Source organism: Pieris napi, chromosome 14 (genome assembly GCF_905475465.1).
Source record: "Pieris napi chromosome 14, ilPieNapi1.2, whole genome shotgun sequence".
NCBI classification, from domain to species: Eukaryota; Metazoa; Arthropoda; class Insecta; order Lepidoptera; family Pieridae; genus Pieris; species Pieris napi.
Window position 1 is genome coordinate 7,237,065 of NC_062247.1, and position 16,835 is coordinate 7,253,899.

Here is a 16,835-nt window from a genome sequence, read left to right on the forward strand (position 1 = left end):
TAACGAAATTTGGTGAAAACTTACCTTATTAAGTAGGGAAGGGTATGACGGGTCTGGGCGTTACTGCATACGATGTTTTGCATTTTCTGAGAAGATTTACTATGGTAATATATATATATTTTTTTACCATAGGAAAGTAGAGATTTCAACGAACTGAAAGCACACCAACTTTTTGAAAAAAGCTGAAATTTTGACGTCAGAATTTTCGATTGAAAATTAGGGTGTTTTTTCGATATTAATTCAAAATAAGGTGAAAAAATAAATATTTTTAATCAAATAAATTACAGTATATTTGCGATATAATAAGGTAAGTTTTCACCAAATTTCGTTTAAAAAAATAAATTTTTGTAATTTTAACCAAAAACTTGGTTTTTTGAATTTTTCAGACCAATTTTGAGGTTATGTGAAAAATGTGTGAATACAAAAGTTTTAGATCTTTTTATTACCTACAACTTTGCCATTTAACTTTCTTCGATAGGACTTTTAGTTTTGCCGGAAATCGAGATAAACCGTTTTTTACCCTTAAACCTCCCCCCCCTTCCCCTTCTCGACCTCAGATCGACCGTAATTTAATTTTCCTTTCATTTTGATCATATTCCCCTGCTTTTCTAATGGGTTTCATCCTACTGTAATTTTTTTTGGTTTCAAAAATTATCGGCACTGGTCTATTAATCTAGTGAGATTTCAAGCCAAAACTAGTTAAAAAAAATTTGCAAAGTACAACACACTTATAATATGTTCTCTATTATTCTCAAGACGTGGCCTAAAGGACTAGATACCAGGCCAGGCCAAAAACTAAAAAAAAAAAAATATGTCAGACTTCAGAGTCAGATGTCTGGTGAGTGGTGGTGATTGAATTTTGAAAGAGTTTTTAAATATGAATAATAATATTGGAACTGTGAAAGAATTTTAATTTCATATTCATAATTCCCAGTACATATCAGCTTTATAGTAACCACTATTTTAATTAAGTAGTCTCGAATTTATCTATGATAGTAGTAACCTTGTTAGTTGTTAGGGTTGGCATATGAACGTGAGCCCTAGTCCCTATCAGTATCTATGAATGACATTTACTTAACATAGTTACACAACAAAAATGCGTTTTTCGAGTTCCCTTAAAAACTGTAACACTTTGCCACACGCGAAATTTATAAAGGAATTAGAAAAAAATTTCATTCCCCACAGCGCTTTTCAAAAAACCTTGTTAGGCGTAGGAAGTGCAGTTGTTGCTCTTTTCGATCCATATAGAGCAGATATGATATCATGTATGGGAGAAGTAACTGGCGGCAAAGCTTTAAATTATATGAGGCAGAAAATGCTAGAAACGAATGAGGGTGCCGAAATTCTACGCGACATGCCTCGTATAAACTCCCAAATAGTATGCTTCAAAACATTGTCACAAATGCCTCAAAATACATTGGGACGTGTATATGCAGACTTTATGGTGGAAAACAAAATTACGGCAGACTCAAGATTACCTGTCCATTTTATAGATGATCCAGACATGGCTTATGTTATTCAACGTTACAGAGAAGTTCATGATTTAGTGCATGCAACATTATTTATGAAAACAAATATGTTGGGTGAAGTAAGTTATATATAATAGAGTAACATATAATTGATGTTTGTGAGTGTAACTAAACTTATAATGTTACTATTTTAAGGTAACTATTAAATGGATAGAGGGCATTCAAACAAAGTTACCAATGTGTATTGGTGGTGGAATATGGGGTGCAGCTAGACTTAAACCAAAACATAGACAGTTATACTTAAAGCAATATTTACCATGGGCTATCAAGACAGGAAATGATGCAAAGTTTATGCAAGGTATGTCCATTAATTAAATCATTATCTAGCTTACAAATTGACTAAGGAAATAATTAATTTACAGGCATTTACTTTGAGAAGCGGTGGAATCAGGATATAAGTGATTTTCACAGAGAAATGAACATAACACGGCTCACTGGTACTTAGATTATTATTAAGAAAAGTTATTGAACTATTATATTGACATGTAAAAATTGTGATAATAAAATACTTTAAACTATTAACTTAATTTATTTTATAATAACATTTCTGAACTGCGTCCATTAGGATTGTGAAGAACAGTTGCATTGTCATTAACTTCTACTATCCACTCATACCAAACTCTTCGAGTATCAACACAACGCCAAAAGGTGGCCTTTATTTTTTCTCCTTTATGGATTCTTAGTGGTGTCTGAAAGAAAAGTTACATTAAATTGATTGGCTAAAGCTGAGTTCTATAGTAAGATTGTTTCATTCTCATAGCATCTTTATTTAAGTCATATTCTCATTGTAGGAAGTAAGAAACTTTGACAGTCATGGTCCGCTCAAAATATAATGACTTGTCATCACCAGGTTTCCACCAGAATGTAAAACTGAAGCTGTAATAGTATGAAAAGCCTTGGACATTCAGATAAAGAGTATTACTCACTTTTATTGGAATAAATACTGGAAACCAAGATATCATTCCAGGGCTATGTGTACTTGGTACAATGCTTAACATTTCATCGCCATATAGTGCACAGTCAAAGTAGCCAGCAAATCCATGCATCACATTGTCTTGGGTGACTTCCCATGTAACAGTTGTTTTCCTACGATTGTCAGTTAATGGTAGCCCCCTATAGTCTAACATTGTCTCACCCTCACTGTTTTGAATACCTTCTGCTGGGTGTGAGAATTTAAAAACTTCCTGAAACAATAGTTTAAGAATTATTAAGTTTATTTAAATACAGGTATATCTAATCAAATATTTAAACCAAAGTTCTACAAATAAGCAAGTTCTACAAATATTGGTTATTTGTAGAACTTTGTTGATATTAAAAATATTGTGTTTGATTCTAACATACCTTACATTCAGCTATGTCATGTTTATTTTGCATATACACCACCCACAATGTTTCTAAGTTCTTTTCCATTTTTTGTGAATCACCAAGGCAAGCTATTTTAGCTGCTGCCCACAACCGTGAAGAGCTTATTGGATTTACATAAGATGTGTATTCACAAGGTATTGAAATGCCATTTGGTTTCAAGAGGCATGTTGCACCATCTAAACATTCTGGTGAGAGTTCATTATCTGCCCATGACCCTGAATTTGAAATTTTTTTTGATAATGTAAAATAATTATGTGTTTAATTAAGATGTAACATCTTTATTGTACGATAAATTAATTTATTTTTGTCAAAAGGTTTATTTACTTAAGTGGAACCAGCAAAATAAATATGCATTACAATATTTGAAATTAAAAATAACTTACGAAAAATTCAACATTACCCAACAATTCTGACACTATAATATCTGCCTTTGGGGACAAGTTCATATATCTCATATCACCAGGTACAACAGTGACGTCACGATCACTCCACAACTCCCGAACTTGTGCTGCTAAAACCACTACAGCTCCTGGATTTTTTTCTACAGCTATAACCTGTATAAAAAAACATACAATGTAAAGGGGTTAGCCTAAGAATTAAAGGTGGTTAGTACTATATACACTCTACTATCTGTTTCTTAGTAACCTGTCATATTAACAAGTATTTTAAAGTATTGTCTTTTATTAACATAACTTTTACACATTTCAAGAAAACACTTTTTACCGGATTGAAGTTATGTATATATAACTAAATAATTATAATTTTATAATAATACATAAGTTCAATCCGGTAAAAAAGTGTTTTAAACTGAAAACTGAAGAGATATGATTGGGATGACACATCATGTTAAAATATGTGCATGTTGTTGAAATTTGATTAAATGGTTACTGTTTTGTTTAAATTGTTACTTATTTATATATGTATTTATTATTACAGTACAATTCAAAGAAACAGAAATGTTCAATAACAACACATGGCAACATTGGCATTTGGCAAAAGGGTTTCAATTTTTACTCCATTCAAGATACATTTATTAACTATAAGGTGTTTAAATTAATTTTTCAAATCGTTTAATAATTAAAGTTTCTAATAGATTATAACTCAATAAGAAATAATATCTTATAACACATGTAATGTTTAATTGTTGTCTATAAAATATTTAAGTTTTTGTATATAATATACCTTTACTTCAGTATTAGTCATTTCAGCAGCATTCAAAGTGGCACGGACAAGAGGGCCACGACCTGCTCCAAGGACCATAACAGTGACTTGAGTTTTTGTATTACTTTCACTATCTCCTTGACCCTTTTCTTTATTTATATTGGATGTTGGAGATTCTTTCTATAAGAATGTTAATAATTAGTGTATATACGATAAAAGAAGTAGTAAGTAATTGTAAAAGTTAGACGAATCTATAACCACAACTTATATCAAACACGGCAGAAAGTAGACTCATAATTTTGACAAACACAAAAACTACAAATTCAGATTTTAAAGTTCTTCTTACTAGGAAAATTGAATCTTTTGTAATATTTAATATTAAAAAGACTTATTTATAACACTATTAAATAATAGTACTGGCTAGTATATGTAGAGTATGTAGAATATTGAATGTTCAATATTGCACTTTTTTGACTTACACTTAACTTACATCTAAACTGTCTTGACAACTATTTTTCTTTTTAAGATCTGCAAGTGCTTTAACAATTGCATTCTGGTATTGATTATATTTTATTGGATCTTTTTCAAACACATTATATGTGTGGGTATCAAGATTGTCTGCTAAAGGTTGTAATGGTGTCTGTAGATAGTCCTCCCAGCTAAAAAAGATGTTGTTAAAATGTAAATATATCTATTAATACAAATAAGAATGGTTTTATTAATTTAAAAGGTAACACCACTAATATTAGCTGTAAATGTATCCCAGAACAGTTGTGCAACAATTACACTGAACACAATAGTGGCAAAAAATAATAATATAAAATGAAACTTTACCACTGGAAAACAACTATATTGAAGAATAATTATGGATACAAAATAAAATTTAAAAACTATACAATAATAACAATATTAGAACGTATCGAAGGCCATTACAGATTTAAAATTATGTTGTATAAGGCCACTCCTGAAACTATATTAAAGTTTTGTATTGTATTTCTTATTTCATTTGACATAATCATACTTAAAAAATTTTATGATAGTAAATTAAAAAAATTAAGATAAATAATTGACTGTTGTCAATGGTATTCCACAAAATTTTCAGGTCACTTTCATCATCATTCCTAAAGTAGATAGTAAAATTTTTATAAATACCAAGTTAACTCAATATGCTGTAGATAGAAAAAAATAATGCTTAAAATATGAGCACCACAAAAACCTTTGTGAGTTTTTTGGCTATACAGCTATAAGAGTAGGTAGCTGTCAGCTTACAGAAGCTGAATCTACTGGTAGGTGGCTAAAAGGTAAAACTTAGATATAAACATGATATTTAAGACAAAATATATTATGTTCATTTGCAACTTCTAATATTTGATATAAAAGATAAATAATATGAAACTATTAATATATGTAATACAAACCCTCTTGCAAAACTGAACATAGGAGTATCAGCAGGTCTTCTTTGCCATAGTCTAAATAAATATTGTAAATAATATTCAATATTTGAGCGTCGGGCCCCACTCACAATTACTTGTGCATCTCTTTCCACCATATTGACCACTAATTGTTGATGAGCCCGTGATAGTACTGGATAGCTGAAATGTGATTAGATCAGAGATAAGTAGAATTGGATTTTTTTATTTTTTTTAAAGTTAGTAAATATTAACAATTATCAAATAAAATATTGCAACAATCAGATATTTTATATAAAAACCTACCCTTTTTTATTGTTATGGAATACATGTGTTGGCAGGATAATGGCTTTAACTGGTTCACCAAGCCACCTTTTAATAATATCATTTGATGGTAAATCTGCAGATATTTCTAATACAACACCAACTCTTTTATCCCAATTCATATTTTGATGAAATCTAGACCACCAGTACCAGGTTTCATCATAAGCAACATCACATTTGTTATCTTCAAGATCTTCAGAGTTTCTCAATGTCCGTTTACAAAACATTGGTACAGATGTCCATATTAATGTTGGAAAGTTACTAAAAAGAAAAAAAAACTATAAGACTAATATTTTCAACCTAGTTAAGCATGAATCTCAGTTAGAATTTTACCTTGTTTCTTGATATGTTTGCAAAATTCTAGCCAGGTTAGTGTTATGTTTGGAATGCAAAGATATCATAACAGCTGGAACACCCAAACCGCGACAATATAGGAGCTCTTCATGTAAATAGTACTCATGGCGCTTTTGTACAACAGGAGATGGAGCATCAACAGTGAGATATGGAGACACTCTAGCGACTATACGATTAGTCCAATCTTGTGGAGACAGTATCATATCTGATCTAGTAAAGCCTCCAGCTGGTATTCTGTGCGGTAGATATGGTCTACGGAAGCGTGGATGAATTAACGGCGTCACAATAAAGGAATAATTTGCCTGAAGCGCTTCCGATACGCATTCTTGAATATCTGGTGTAAGTGAATATTCTAATCCACATGATATATCCTGCTGTGTCATAATAGAATTTGATCAATACTGATGTAGTTCAAAAATTAAAGATTCAAGTGTTTAATATAGTTAATTTGTAATGGATATAAGGTACTGGGTTACTGTTAGGTTATAAATTGGAAATACCGAGCCGGCAATATATATTATTTCCCAGTATATATTGTTTGTCTATGGCTGGCAATTTGCTAACAGTCGACACAGAGTACATACTAATAACGGGATTGACTATTGAGACAAAATCATGTTTCGACAGGCATTACCCACTAACGCGAAACGAATTTGTATAAAATTGGACAAGTGGCAAAGCGTGACCTGATGTCATTCTTATACAAACTCCTTTGGCAATAATTGTAGGTAGCTGGGGGCTTAGTCAAGATGCCTTAACAGTAGTGTATGTAGAAACTAGAAAGTCGAAAACAAATTTTGTATGAAAATTTGTCGAAACGAACTGTTATGTCAGGTTACGCTTGTCGTAAAGTGACTTTGTCTCAAGTCTGACATTCTGAAATTGTTGGATTTAATCACAAATGTTTAATTCCCAGTTCCAACATCCACACTGTCCACTACCATATGGAGATAGCAATGCCAGTTTTGCTCATTCTTACCGATACTCAAATATCTTCCACGGCAGATAGTTACCTCCTCTCGTATCCGGGGTACAAATTGGATTCTTTGTGCCACGAGCGCGAGTTTGCGTGTAAGTCAGGGAGTATGTCGATTTACGAAAGCTAGAATGCTTTAGTTTAGGCAGAATACTGGCAAACTTAAAAAAACATTTGACATTCTGACAGCAGTTTGCTCCGTGCAATGTTGGAATTTCCGGGAATTTCATTTACCCTACGAAACGCAAAGCACAATATTTATTTTCATAGAAAATTCAACTAAAAACATAATATAAACAACAAGTAAAACTTAAAACCTAAACTCTTTTATAAATAATGCAATTCTTGTGATTTTAGCCAGTGTGCAACTAAATATATCCGTCTCACAAGCAACTAGCGTGACAACTAGGAAGTTAAGAAATTGTGCAATTATGACTATATGAAAAATAATAAGGTGCCGTTACAAGGTTGATAATGAATTTTCATTAGGTATGTAGGAATGTGGTCCATTAAATTGGCGCAGTGACTATTCATATGGATATACGGATGAATAATATATAATTATTCTTTCGGGTATATATTTATATTGTTTTATTAATCGATTATTTCCTCATTTTTTAATTTTAAAGTTATAGAATAATCATCATTGAAATTAACCTAATTTCATGTTGATAGGGTTTCGAAAATTATGAAATTATCGATACCTACTCGTTTGTATTTCCAATTAGTACTTGCATTTCATTGTTTACTTTAATATCCGAAAAGTACCCAACATCGAATCAGAGCACCCCACTATCCACTAATAGGGTGGACTAGCGGCTATAGCGGCTATATATAAATAAAACGTAAATAATACTTGAAAAAATTGTGTTTACTTGTATATGAGACAATTTATTACATTATAATAATTAATGACACCGCACATCTAAAATAAAAGAACATAATCCAAATTCAAATGCAGTGCATCATAGACAATTATAAGTGGACAGCATCACGACCTTCCAACATCGTGGAAGTGGACGTGGTCTTGTCTGCCCTACCCCTAGAGTGTTTATAAGAAATCGGAGGCGCGGAAGAAGAGCAGCCCCCACCTGCTGTAACAAAGCACAGGCATGAATAAAATGCCTGTGCTTTGGTACGGCGCGGCGGGTAGCGCCGGCTCTGTCCAAAAAATCTATTATTATTATTGTTCGATTAGGTTAGGTTAGTATATAATAAAAAAAATACATAATAATTAAACAAAAAGTAATTCTAAATCGTTACCACTATTTTTAATTGATTATTATTATTTTTTTAATTTTCATTATTCATACGGTTGACGGATGACGGATGAATAGACTACGCAGCCTTAAATTGGCTATACGTTAGGGATGTGACATTCTGCATAAAAAAATCGATTTTTTTTTAATCGATTTTTTTTTCACATCCCTACTTTACGTTAAACTATACCAGCAAAAAGTTAAAACTATTGCCATAATATTTAAAAAAAACCTATACCAAAAACGTCCAATGAACTAGAATCTACATCATGTACATTAAATATTAATAAAAAAAAAAAACTATCGTAGTCTATGGAGTATGGATAGAACTTAAGTCTTAAAGTGAGGTTATGTTTGAAAAATAAAACGTTTGTATATCATACACTAAATAAAGTTTTTTGTTACACAAAAAAAGACCATGGCTATTCAAAAGAAACCTATAAAATTGAAACACATTAAAGCGGACATCCTTAAAGAAGTTAATTTTTTAAAAAACATTTTTACCTATTATTCACCTCCTAATCAAAGTAAAGGTAAGAAATATATATATATTAAAATCATATGATTTTGTTTGTAATTTGTTAGTCATTCATAATAAAGCACCACTACGCCCCTAATGTGTGTCGGACGAGACAGGACAAATATTTAATACATGCTGTCAATTTCATTCCCAACATGGATTATCCATTATTGCTCTTGCTGCAGTATTATTAGAGGTAATTGCAGTTGTTGCGAAGCTGAATAAAACAAAAGTATCACATTATTTCAGATAATGATACGTACATGGACTTTGAAATGACAAAAGGTGAACAAGAAGATATTAAAAAGGAGGCTGAGAAACCTAAAAGAGCACAAAGTATTGCTGAGCTAGAAGAGAAATTAGAAAAAGTAAAATCACAACATAAATTAAATTTAAAGAGTAAACTGATGAAGAAAAGTCTTACTAGTAAACTAAATAAAAAAATTAAGAAGAAAGAGAGGGTTAAGTTAAATAAAAATAAAGTTAAGATAGTAATTAAAGATAAAAAGAATGGTGCTGCACTAAAAGAAAATAATGTGACACAAGTTAAGCCAGTATTTAACACTGATGGAAAGCTTGTATTTTCAAAGTTTGATTTTGCTAATCTTGGAAGTAAAGGTAGGTAGCTTGTTTTGTATTTTAAGAATATATACTAACTTCTACTTATAGATGATAGTGTGATTAAAATACATGTAAACAGGAAATGTATTTTAATACACTGACAATAATAACTTAGCTTTTGTATTTAAGTGTTTGTATAGTAATATAACTTTTCAGAAAAAGTTCCCAAAGCACGCAAGGATCCAAAAAAAATTTTAGATGACCTCAAGCAGCAAGAGCAAAAAGTTCAAGAGCTTTCACAAAAAGATAGTGACAAAGCCAAGGATTTAAAAGAAAAAATGGCTTGGAAAAATATACTTCAAAAAGCTGAAGGACAAAAAATAAAAGATGATCCTATTTTACTGAAAAAGTCTATAAAGAAACAAGTAAGTAAAGATTTCTTATAGCATATAGTGTATATTGTTGTATTAAGTAATCACAATTGCATTGCCATAGCTTTTGTGTTACCTAAAGTTCTACTTTATTATAGACAGACATATCTTTCTCAGTCCATAATAATCCAACTGTCTACAATATTCCAATAATTAAATTTGATTCAATGAATTCAATTGTCCATGTTTACAAATTTAGAAAATCTATTCTTAAATTAATACACTAGAAGTACTTGCCTCAGATTGCATCTGTATCTCAGATTATTTTTCTGGTACAGATAAGTGTATGATTATTGATTAGCCTTCTGTGTGTTACTGACATACATTGATTTTTAGGTGTTATGTTAGTTTCCTTGCAATATTTAGCTTTACTGTACTAGTATTGATTGTAAATATAAAAAGAAAACTACATTAGTGTACATACATAGTTTTAAATGCATCCTCCCGGAGTTGTGAGTCACACACATTAACCACTTAGCCAAGACTGGTTTCTTTAAAAATATTAACTTGTTTCTAATCTGACATTTATAATTTTTTCAGGAACAAAAAAAGAAAGCTAGCAAAAAGCAATGGGAGGATAGAATTCAAAGTGTTGTGGGGAAAAAGGAAGACAGACAGAAAAAGAGAAAAGAAAATATTATGAAAAAGAAAAAGGAAAAGAAGGCTAAAATAATAAAAACAAAGGAAAAGAGAGGACGTGTTGTAATATAGTGCAATTTTTGGCATTGTTTTTAAAGAAATTGATAATAAATTTTTACCTTCAACATTATTTGTTTAAATCATCATCAATTGTGAAGAGTGAAATAACAGCATAAGGTAATTAGGTTACTAACAATTTTAAACTGTACTCTCATTAGATTAATTAATTTAATGAATAAACAATTTAGGTACCTAGTGTAGGTAATTAGTATGATATGTACTTGTATATATTAAGAGTAAAAAGTATAATAATTATTTTATTGTCTGACGGCTGTTAAAAGATTTTTTTTAAGTGTTTGAGGTATAATATTAATACCATTGATATTATACCTCAAACAATATAGATTGCTAATTGTAATTAGTAATAATATTACTAATTACAATTAGCAATCTCATTTTGAAATGCCTGGATATATGGCCCATGCTATAGTATAAGTTGACAGTCAAATCTGAAGTTTATAAAGGCAAAACAAAAACTATAAGGATAGAACATTTTTTATTATTGTTATGTATTTAAATGTAATTTACAGTTTGTGTATTCAAATGACATCTCTAAATAAAGCTAATTTCTTAAGGTAACAGTAGCAGTTTGTTGTTACTATTTGCTCCCTCAGTATAACCATGATTAATTAAAAAATAGAGGTACTGAGAAGGCTGGAAGCAAAACTGAACATCGGTGGAATAGTAGAATTATTCATAAGGGAAAAATTGCACTGTGTTAAACTAGTTTAAATTACACTGGGTACATAAATAATACCTATATTTAGGAAACCAATATTCTTTATTATGTAAAATTTTAATATGAATTTTATTTATATACTTTAAAGATAAATTATATAAAATTTGTCACTGAAGTATTGATAACAAAAAGAAATAGGTAAATTTTTGAAAGGAAATATTTTCTACAGAATATATATTATTAATAAAGAGGTTCAGTACCCAGTAGTAAATATACACATATCTTAGATACAACTAGTTAAAACTAAAGTAAATATAATATGAACACATATTTTCCTAAAACCTATGTAGCTAAAAACAAATTTAAATGTACCATTCATAAAATTTGTAAAGTTTATACAAACTTATTATATAATTATTCAAAATATAAATGAAAAATTAGGCTTGGTCTATTTTGTAAAGTGAAAGTTTTCACATGTACTATTTTGCAGTGATGGTACCTTAATACCTGTTCAAGTCTTAACATATTCCCAATAGCAGGACTGACTTAAAATTGTATATTTAAAATCCACCTTAATAAATAGGTATTTTCAAAGTAAATCCAGCCCTGCTAATACAAATTATTTTGAACAAGATAAAGTAAAATCACCTTAATTATCATTACCCATTCTTCTGCAGAAACACCTCAAATATTCATTCATATTTGTACTATTGTACCTATTTAATGCATTATATATTCTAAACTTAACTATAATTAGTCCACTGAAATAAAGGAAAATTTAGATATTTAATATCACTTGATGGGTTTCTGGGGGTCCCCTAGGAAGATTCATGGATGTTTTAACTTGAACTTCTTTACATAGAAAACTCATTCTTAATGGATGCATGTTAATTTTAAGCTATAACCAACCAATATTGTTAAAATGATTATTTAAATGAATACTTTTAATACAATTCAAACAGAACCTCAGATCCATCATGTTAAATTAAGTATATTTTATAAATATTATTTAACACATATATTCCCAGAAACTGTGATAGAGTTCATGATATTTTGTGTAAAAGTTTTTTTTAAATATACAAAGCTTCACAATAAATATTAATAGATTGAAAATTAATTTAGTATCTACCAAAGTAAATATGTATATAACTTATCTAACTGTACTCCCAATATAATATAAACTTAAATTACTTACAATAATAAGTGAACAAGCATGTGTTTAAAACAATAATTAAAATAGCAACAAATAAACGAGCCTCAACATTGAAGTCTTGTTTGTGTCTTATCATATAACAGTTTATAAAAGTAAAATAATTTTAATAACATAAAGTATATAAATAAAGATTAAATTGTTTTACAAAATTAATAGCAAGATTCTTTTCAATTATAGAAATTAGGTTTGACCATGTAGATTTATCTACACAAATTTATTTTGAAATATTGCCATCAATTACTGATTAATAAACATATATGTTTTGCATTGTCAATAAAGGTGTGATTAAATCCAACAAAAATATTTAACATCTCATACAATGGCTAAGCCGCATTTTTATTGCACCTTCAACAAATACTATTTAACATTTGTAATGGAAAAACATCTTATTAATTGAGGACACACACATTTTTCAGATAATTTAGACAACCTCAATCAAGCAGTACAAAGTGTCTGCTGGAATTTTTATCTAAATTATTAGATAAGGTACTATATTAACATATTCTAGTTTATAAAAAAAATATAGCTCTTACATTAAAAATAGAAAAATAAAAATGTTTAATGTAATACTGCACACTAAATAGTAGTCTAAATCAGTCAAGGCTTTAACAGTATTCAAATAATAATTAAATTACAGAATGTAAATATTGTTTCTGATTAAATAGTAAAGCTGAATTTATGGAATAAAGGTGCACATCTATATTGTGGTGTGGCCTAATGAAAACAATACAGACATACATAAGTTTCAATATCAATATTATTTTACTTACTCACTATCTACAATCTATATTAAAATGGTAATAATAAAGCAAGTTGTGAGGCGGGATATTTGCATCAGTCTTGTGTAATTTTTGATTGTGAAAAATTATAACCATTCATTTATCTATTTGGTAATTTGTATAGATCAAGTTTTATGTAAGAAACTACATATGCTGTGAATGAAGTGTTATAAATGTTGTCAGTTCATGTCTGATTTAAGAGAAGATAGTGTTGCATTTAACACTCTATTAGCTGCATAGCTTGGTATATTCAAATAGGCAGGTTTATCATGTTCACATAGCCCAGGCTGGGTACAGCAAGGATTCACAGTTGCTCCACTACTTGTTGATGCCGTAACACTTACCTCTGATGTGTTTGTAAGACAAACCAACTGGTGATTATTAAACTGCTCCAGTGATCTGAGTTGTTCACCACAGTTTTCACATTTCAGTTCCCTTGCATGTACTTTTTTGTGGCTATTCAATGATCTTGAATTATCAAATACTTTAGTACACATATCGCAATATTTCAATACTTTTTCACCTGTACAGACTACCTTGTGATTGTTTAATCTGTCTAGTGACATATATCGCTTATTATTACACAGGTCACATTTAAATTGCTTTTGTGGCACTCTCCCTGTATGAACCTGCATATGTTTTCGTAAGTTGCTTTTATCTTTAATATATTTAGAGCAGACAGAACACTTGTTCACATCTTTTCGAGAATGGCTTGAATCTAAATGTCTGCGTAGATGCGACTTTTTGTGAAATGGCTCTAAACATATTTGACACCGGAATGGTTTTTGAGCTGGGTGTACACCTGTTAAGTGTGTATTGAATTCTAGAATGGTAGGATAACTTTTTCTGCAATGTGGGCAGTGGAAGAGCTTACGACAAACTGCCGTACTTGAATCACAAAAAGGATCTGAACAGTCATCACAAAAAGAATCAAGACCAGCTGGAGGTGTTGCTGACTGAAATTGTTCAAAATCTGATTGTAGTGGATCCCGATCTGGTGTACCAGCACCACTAGGTTCTTTCTTAACTTTAGTTTGATCACTACCTTCAGAAAAGTCATCCTGAGATGGAGCGGTTTTTGAAGTGCTTGCCAGCATCCACCATGGATTATATGGCCAGGCACCTAGGCCTGATTGTGCTGATTGACCCTTTATATCACTAGATTTGGTTTGTGTTTCCGCATTTGAATAACCGGGAAAACTGGGCAGTTCTTGGTGTTTTGGTCTCGACGCTTCAAATATATTATGCTGCGAAAGGATGTTTTCATAATCACTAGAATCCAGCTTCCTTTCGTTTCGATCATTTAAATCTCTTTTGGACATGTTTTGGTCACTAAAATTAGAAAACACAATATAAAGTGAAATAATAACATAAGTAAAAACTTGACTAACAGAGGTAAACAAACAACGCAAATATGCGGAAGTACATTGTTCATGTTTGAGCTTGCTAAAAGTTAATACACATAATAAATACGTTTAAATTGACTAAAATATTACAAAGTATATATTACGGAAAGACTTATTTACACGTACATTTAACAAAAATATTTTCGTATTGAAAAGTTTCAGTTTCTAACAATCGACCATTTTGTTTTAATTGGAACATCACAGACTAAAATTTTGTATTATTCATATGATTACTTAATAGAGTAAAAATATAAATTAATTATAATAATGTGCTTGAAACAGAGTAGGTACCTAAATAGTAGGAGATAGTTTGGCTATTTAGCTCTAATGTCTAAACGTTTTATGACTTATATTGTGTATTTTGCACTCGTACCAAATTAATAACAGACAGACCAAGACTCAATCTGAAAATATCAAACATTTAAGATGTAAACATAATTCCCATAAAGCCTATTTTCTACTTGTGTTGTCATTTCAAGTTTCATACAAATTTAGTTTTCGACTTTCTACATACACTACTTTTAAGTCATCTCGTCTAGGCCCCCAGGCCCCAGTACTGTAAAGGGATCTTGATCCCCAGCTATTCGTATTCTATTTTAGCGCGGTATTCGTCGTATGCTATTTTAGCTCGGGTTTATTTCTCATTTCTTATTTTGACTAAGATAAGATAAAATATTATATTAAGTAAAACGGTATTGTTAGTTCAAGGGCTGAAGTGAAGAGGACGTGTCATAATTAGTATCGGAAGTAGCTTCTGGATCTCTTTCTTTAATTGATTAATAATATTTTTAGATATCTTTTCAAAATTTAGTTTAAATTATAGACGTAAGACTGGTAGTGTTAATCCTAACAAAAATCGTATGAAATTGAAATTTAGTTAAAGAGGTTAGCACTTAGCTAAATACCTAGTTAACTTGGCAGTCTTACTTAATTATAATAGTAAAATCTTATTTCGAAATTAACGTTATTATTTTATATTTTAAGATTTCACAATATGGAATGGCTAAGTTCCAGAGTTTTAAAGGCATTTTGGAGACCTTCTGTAAATATTGTCAGGTAACTTTCTCCACTGCAGTTAAAGCAATAGTATCAATATCACGAGTTATGATTATAATTTAATTATTTGTTTGTTAAAGGACACGTTATCATGCTGAGAAACAGCAGCTAGTCAGAAGATATGGGTATGAAGAAAAGATATGGTGTGGTGGATTATTACCCAGATCTAATGGACGTTGTTTACCAATGCCGGAGTACAGGTACTAAGAAAATAGTAAACAATAACAAATCTTTAATTTAGGATTTGAGTGTTAAATTGATAGATTCGGGATTAGTTAAACTATATCAAACTTCTGGACCAGAACCCTTTTTTCAAAACCAGTGTTTTATATGTAGGTGATTTCCAGATTCAGCCCATGTATCTTTTGAATGGTGTCTTCCCGTTTGAAACTTTAGTAGGACAATAATTTGCCATTGCTGTATCTTCAGCTCCTAGTTCGTTTATATTTTATTAAGCCCAGGGCATTTGCCCCAATTCTAAGCTTTTTTACAAGCATCTAGTTTGTAGGGTTCTATTTTCTCTCATATTAAATTATGCAACTTTCAGATTGTTATTGTTAATTTTATATCATTTCAATTACTATTTTAATTTTTGCCTAATTTTAGTCTAGTATACATAATAAATTACTATTATTGCTCTTTAAAATTTAAAATTAATTTCAGACCTGCAAACCCCTGGACACAGAGAAAAGCATTGTATGGACAGAATGATTACATAGATATTTTGGGAAATAAAGGTTTACATCCTGTTAAAACATTGTATACAATTCCTACATGGATAAAAGGTGTCAGTGGGAATGAATACCAGGTGAGTGTTGGTGTGACAGAAAAACTTGGAAAAATCTTTGTACACACCAAAAACATTGATTTTCACAAATTATTTCTAATTTTAGGTTATGCTACGTAAGAAAAAAATGCTTGCAACAACTTCTTATCCAAAAGTGAGGCCTACCAAATGGAAGGATTTAGAAAAACGTTTAAAATACCTATACAGAAGACTTAACCAAAAAACAAAAACTGGAATGTCTAGCGATTAGTCCTTTCAAAGTTATTGTTTAGTTTATTGCACTAATTCCTAATAAATCTATAGCTATTAGGAATTAGCATATTTTAC

General features: G+C 30.3%; 5 protein-coding genes and 1 long non-coding RNA gene across 8 annotated transcripts; 4 read left to right on the top strand and 2 right to left on the bottom strand.

Annotated features, from left to right (window-relative positions):
- The first annotated feature begins 813 nt into the window (after positions 1–813).
- Positions 814–2,045, top strand: LOC125056261 (ubiquinone biosynthesis protein COQ4 homolog, mitochondrial). 2 transcript variants are annotated; one of them, XM_047659292.1, is made up of 3 exons: positions 814–1,588; positions 1,665–1,827; positions 1,874–2,045. In XM_047659292.1, the coding sequence occupies exons 1-3, from the start codon at positions 1,097–1,099 to the stop codon at positions 1,882–1,884; spliced, it is 666 nt and encodes a 221-aa protein (XP_047515248.1). In that variant the 5' UTR covers positions 814–1,096; the 3' UTR covers positions 1,885–2,045. The 2 variants fall into 2 exon arrangements, with proteins under 2 accessions (XP_047515248.1, XP_047515247.1); XM_047659291.1 differs by having other exon boundaries at positions 815–1,588; positions 1,892–2,045.
- LOC125056257 (protein arginine N-methyltransferase 5) lies at positions 2,036–6,702 on the bottom strand. Its single transcript, XM_047659285.1, has 9 exons — positions 6,122–6,702; positions 5,771–6,049; positions 5,474–5,647; positions 4,546–4,714; positions 4,077–4,235; positions 3,295–3,448; positions 2,871–3,109; positions 2,456–2,713; positions 2,036–2,218 (listed from the first exon to the last, which is right to left on the bottom strand). The coding sequence occupies exons 1-9, from the start codon at positions 6,523–6,525 to the stop codon at positions 2,063–2,065; spliced, it is 1,992 nt and encodes a 663-aa protein (XP_047515241.1). The 5' UTR covers positions 6,526–6,702; the 3' UTR covers positions 2,036–2,062.
- LOC125056263 lies at positions 3,382–4,762 on the top strand. 2 transcript variants are annotated; one of them, XR_007118035.1, is made up of 3 exons: positions 3,382–3,499; positions 3,831–3,938; positions 4,106–4,762. It is a non-coding gene; the product is annotated as an uncharacterized LOC125056263 (long non-coding RNA). The 2 variants fall into 2 exon arrangements; XR_007118034.1 differs by lacking the exon at positions 3,831–3,938.
- Positions 6,703–8,674: 1,972 nt separating the features above from the next.
- LOC125056260 (surfeit locus protein 6 homolog) lies at positions 8,675–10,655 on the top strand. The gene is made up of 4 exons (XM_047659290.1): positions 8,675–8,910; positions 9,147–9,515; positions 9,675–9,883; positions 10,430–10,655. Exons 1-4 carry the CDS (start codon positions 8,796–8,798, stop codon positions 10,598–10,600), a joined length of 864 nt encoding a protein of 287 aa, XP_047515246.1. The 5' UTR covers positions 8,675–8,795; the 3' UTR covers positions 10,601–10,655.
- A 412-nt stretch (positions 10,656–11,067) lies between these two features.
- LOC125056259 (zinc finger protein 62-like) lies at positions 11,068–14,919 on the bottom strand. Its single transcript, XM_047659289.1, has 2 exons — positions 14,792–14,919; positions 11,068–14,591 (listed from the first exon to the last, which is right to left on the bottom strand). Exon 2 carries the CDS (start codon positions 14,579–14,581, stop codon positions 13,439–13,441), a length of 1,143 nt encoding a protein of 380 aa, XP_047515245.1. The 5' UTR covers positions 14,582–14,591; positions 14,792–14,919; the 3' UTR covers positions 11,068–13,438.
- A 472-nt stretch (positions 14,920–15,391) lies between these two features.
- On the top strand, positions 15,392–16,818 carry LOC125056262 (39S ribosomal protein L51, mitochondrial). The gene is made up of 5 exons (XM_047659293.1): positions 15,392–15,550; positions 15,650–15,721; positions 15,802–15,921; positions 16,385–16,529; positions 16,615–16,818. The coding sequence occupies exons 2-5, from the start codon at positions 15,660–15,662 to the stop codon at positions 16,756–16,758; spliced, it is 471 nt and encodes a 156-aa protein (XP_047515249.1). The 5' UTR covers positions 15,392–15,550; positions 15,650–15,659; the 3' UTR covers positions 16,759–16,818.
- Positions 16,819–16,835: the final 17 nt, after the last annotated feature.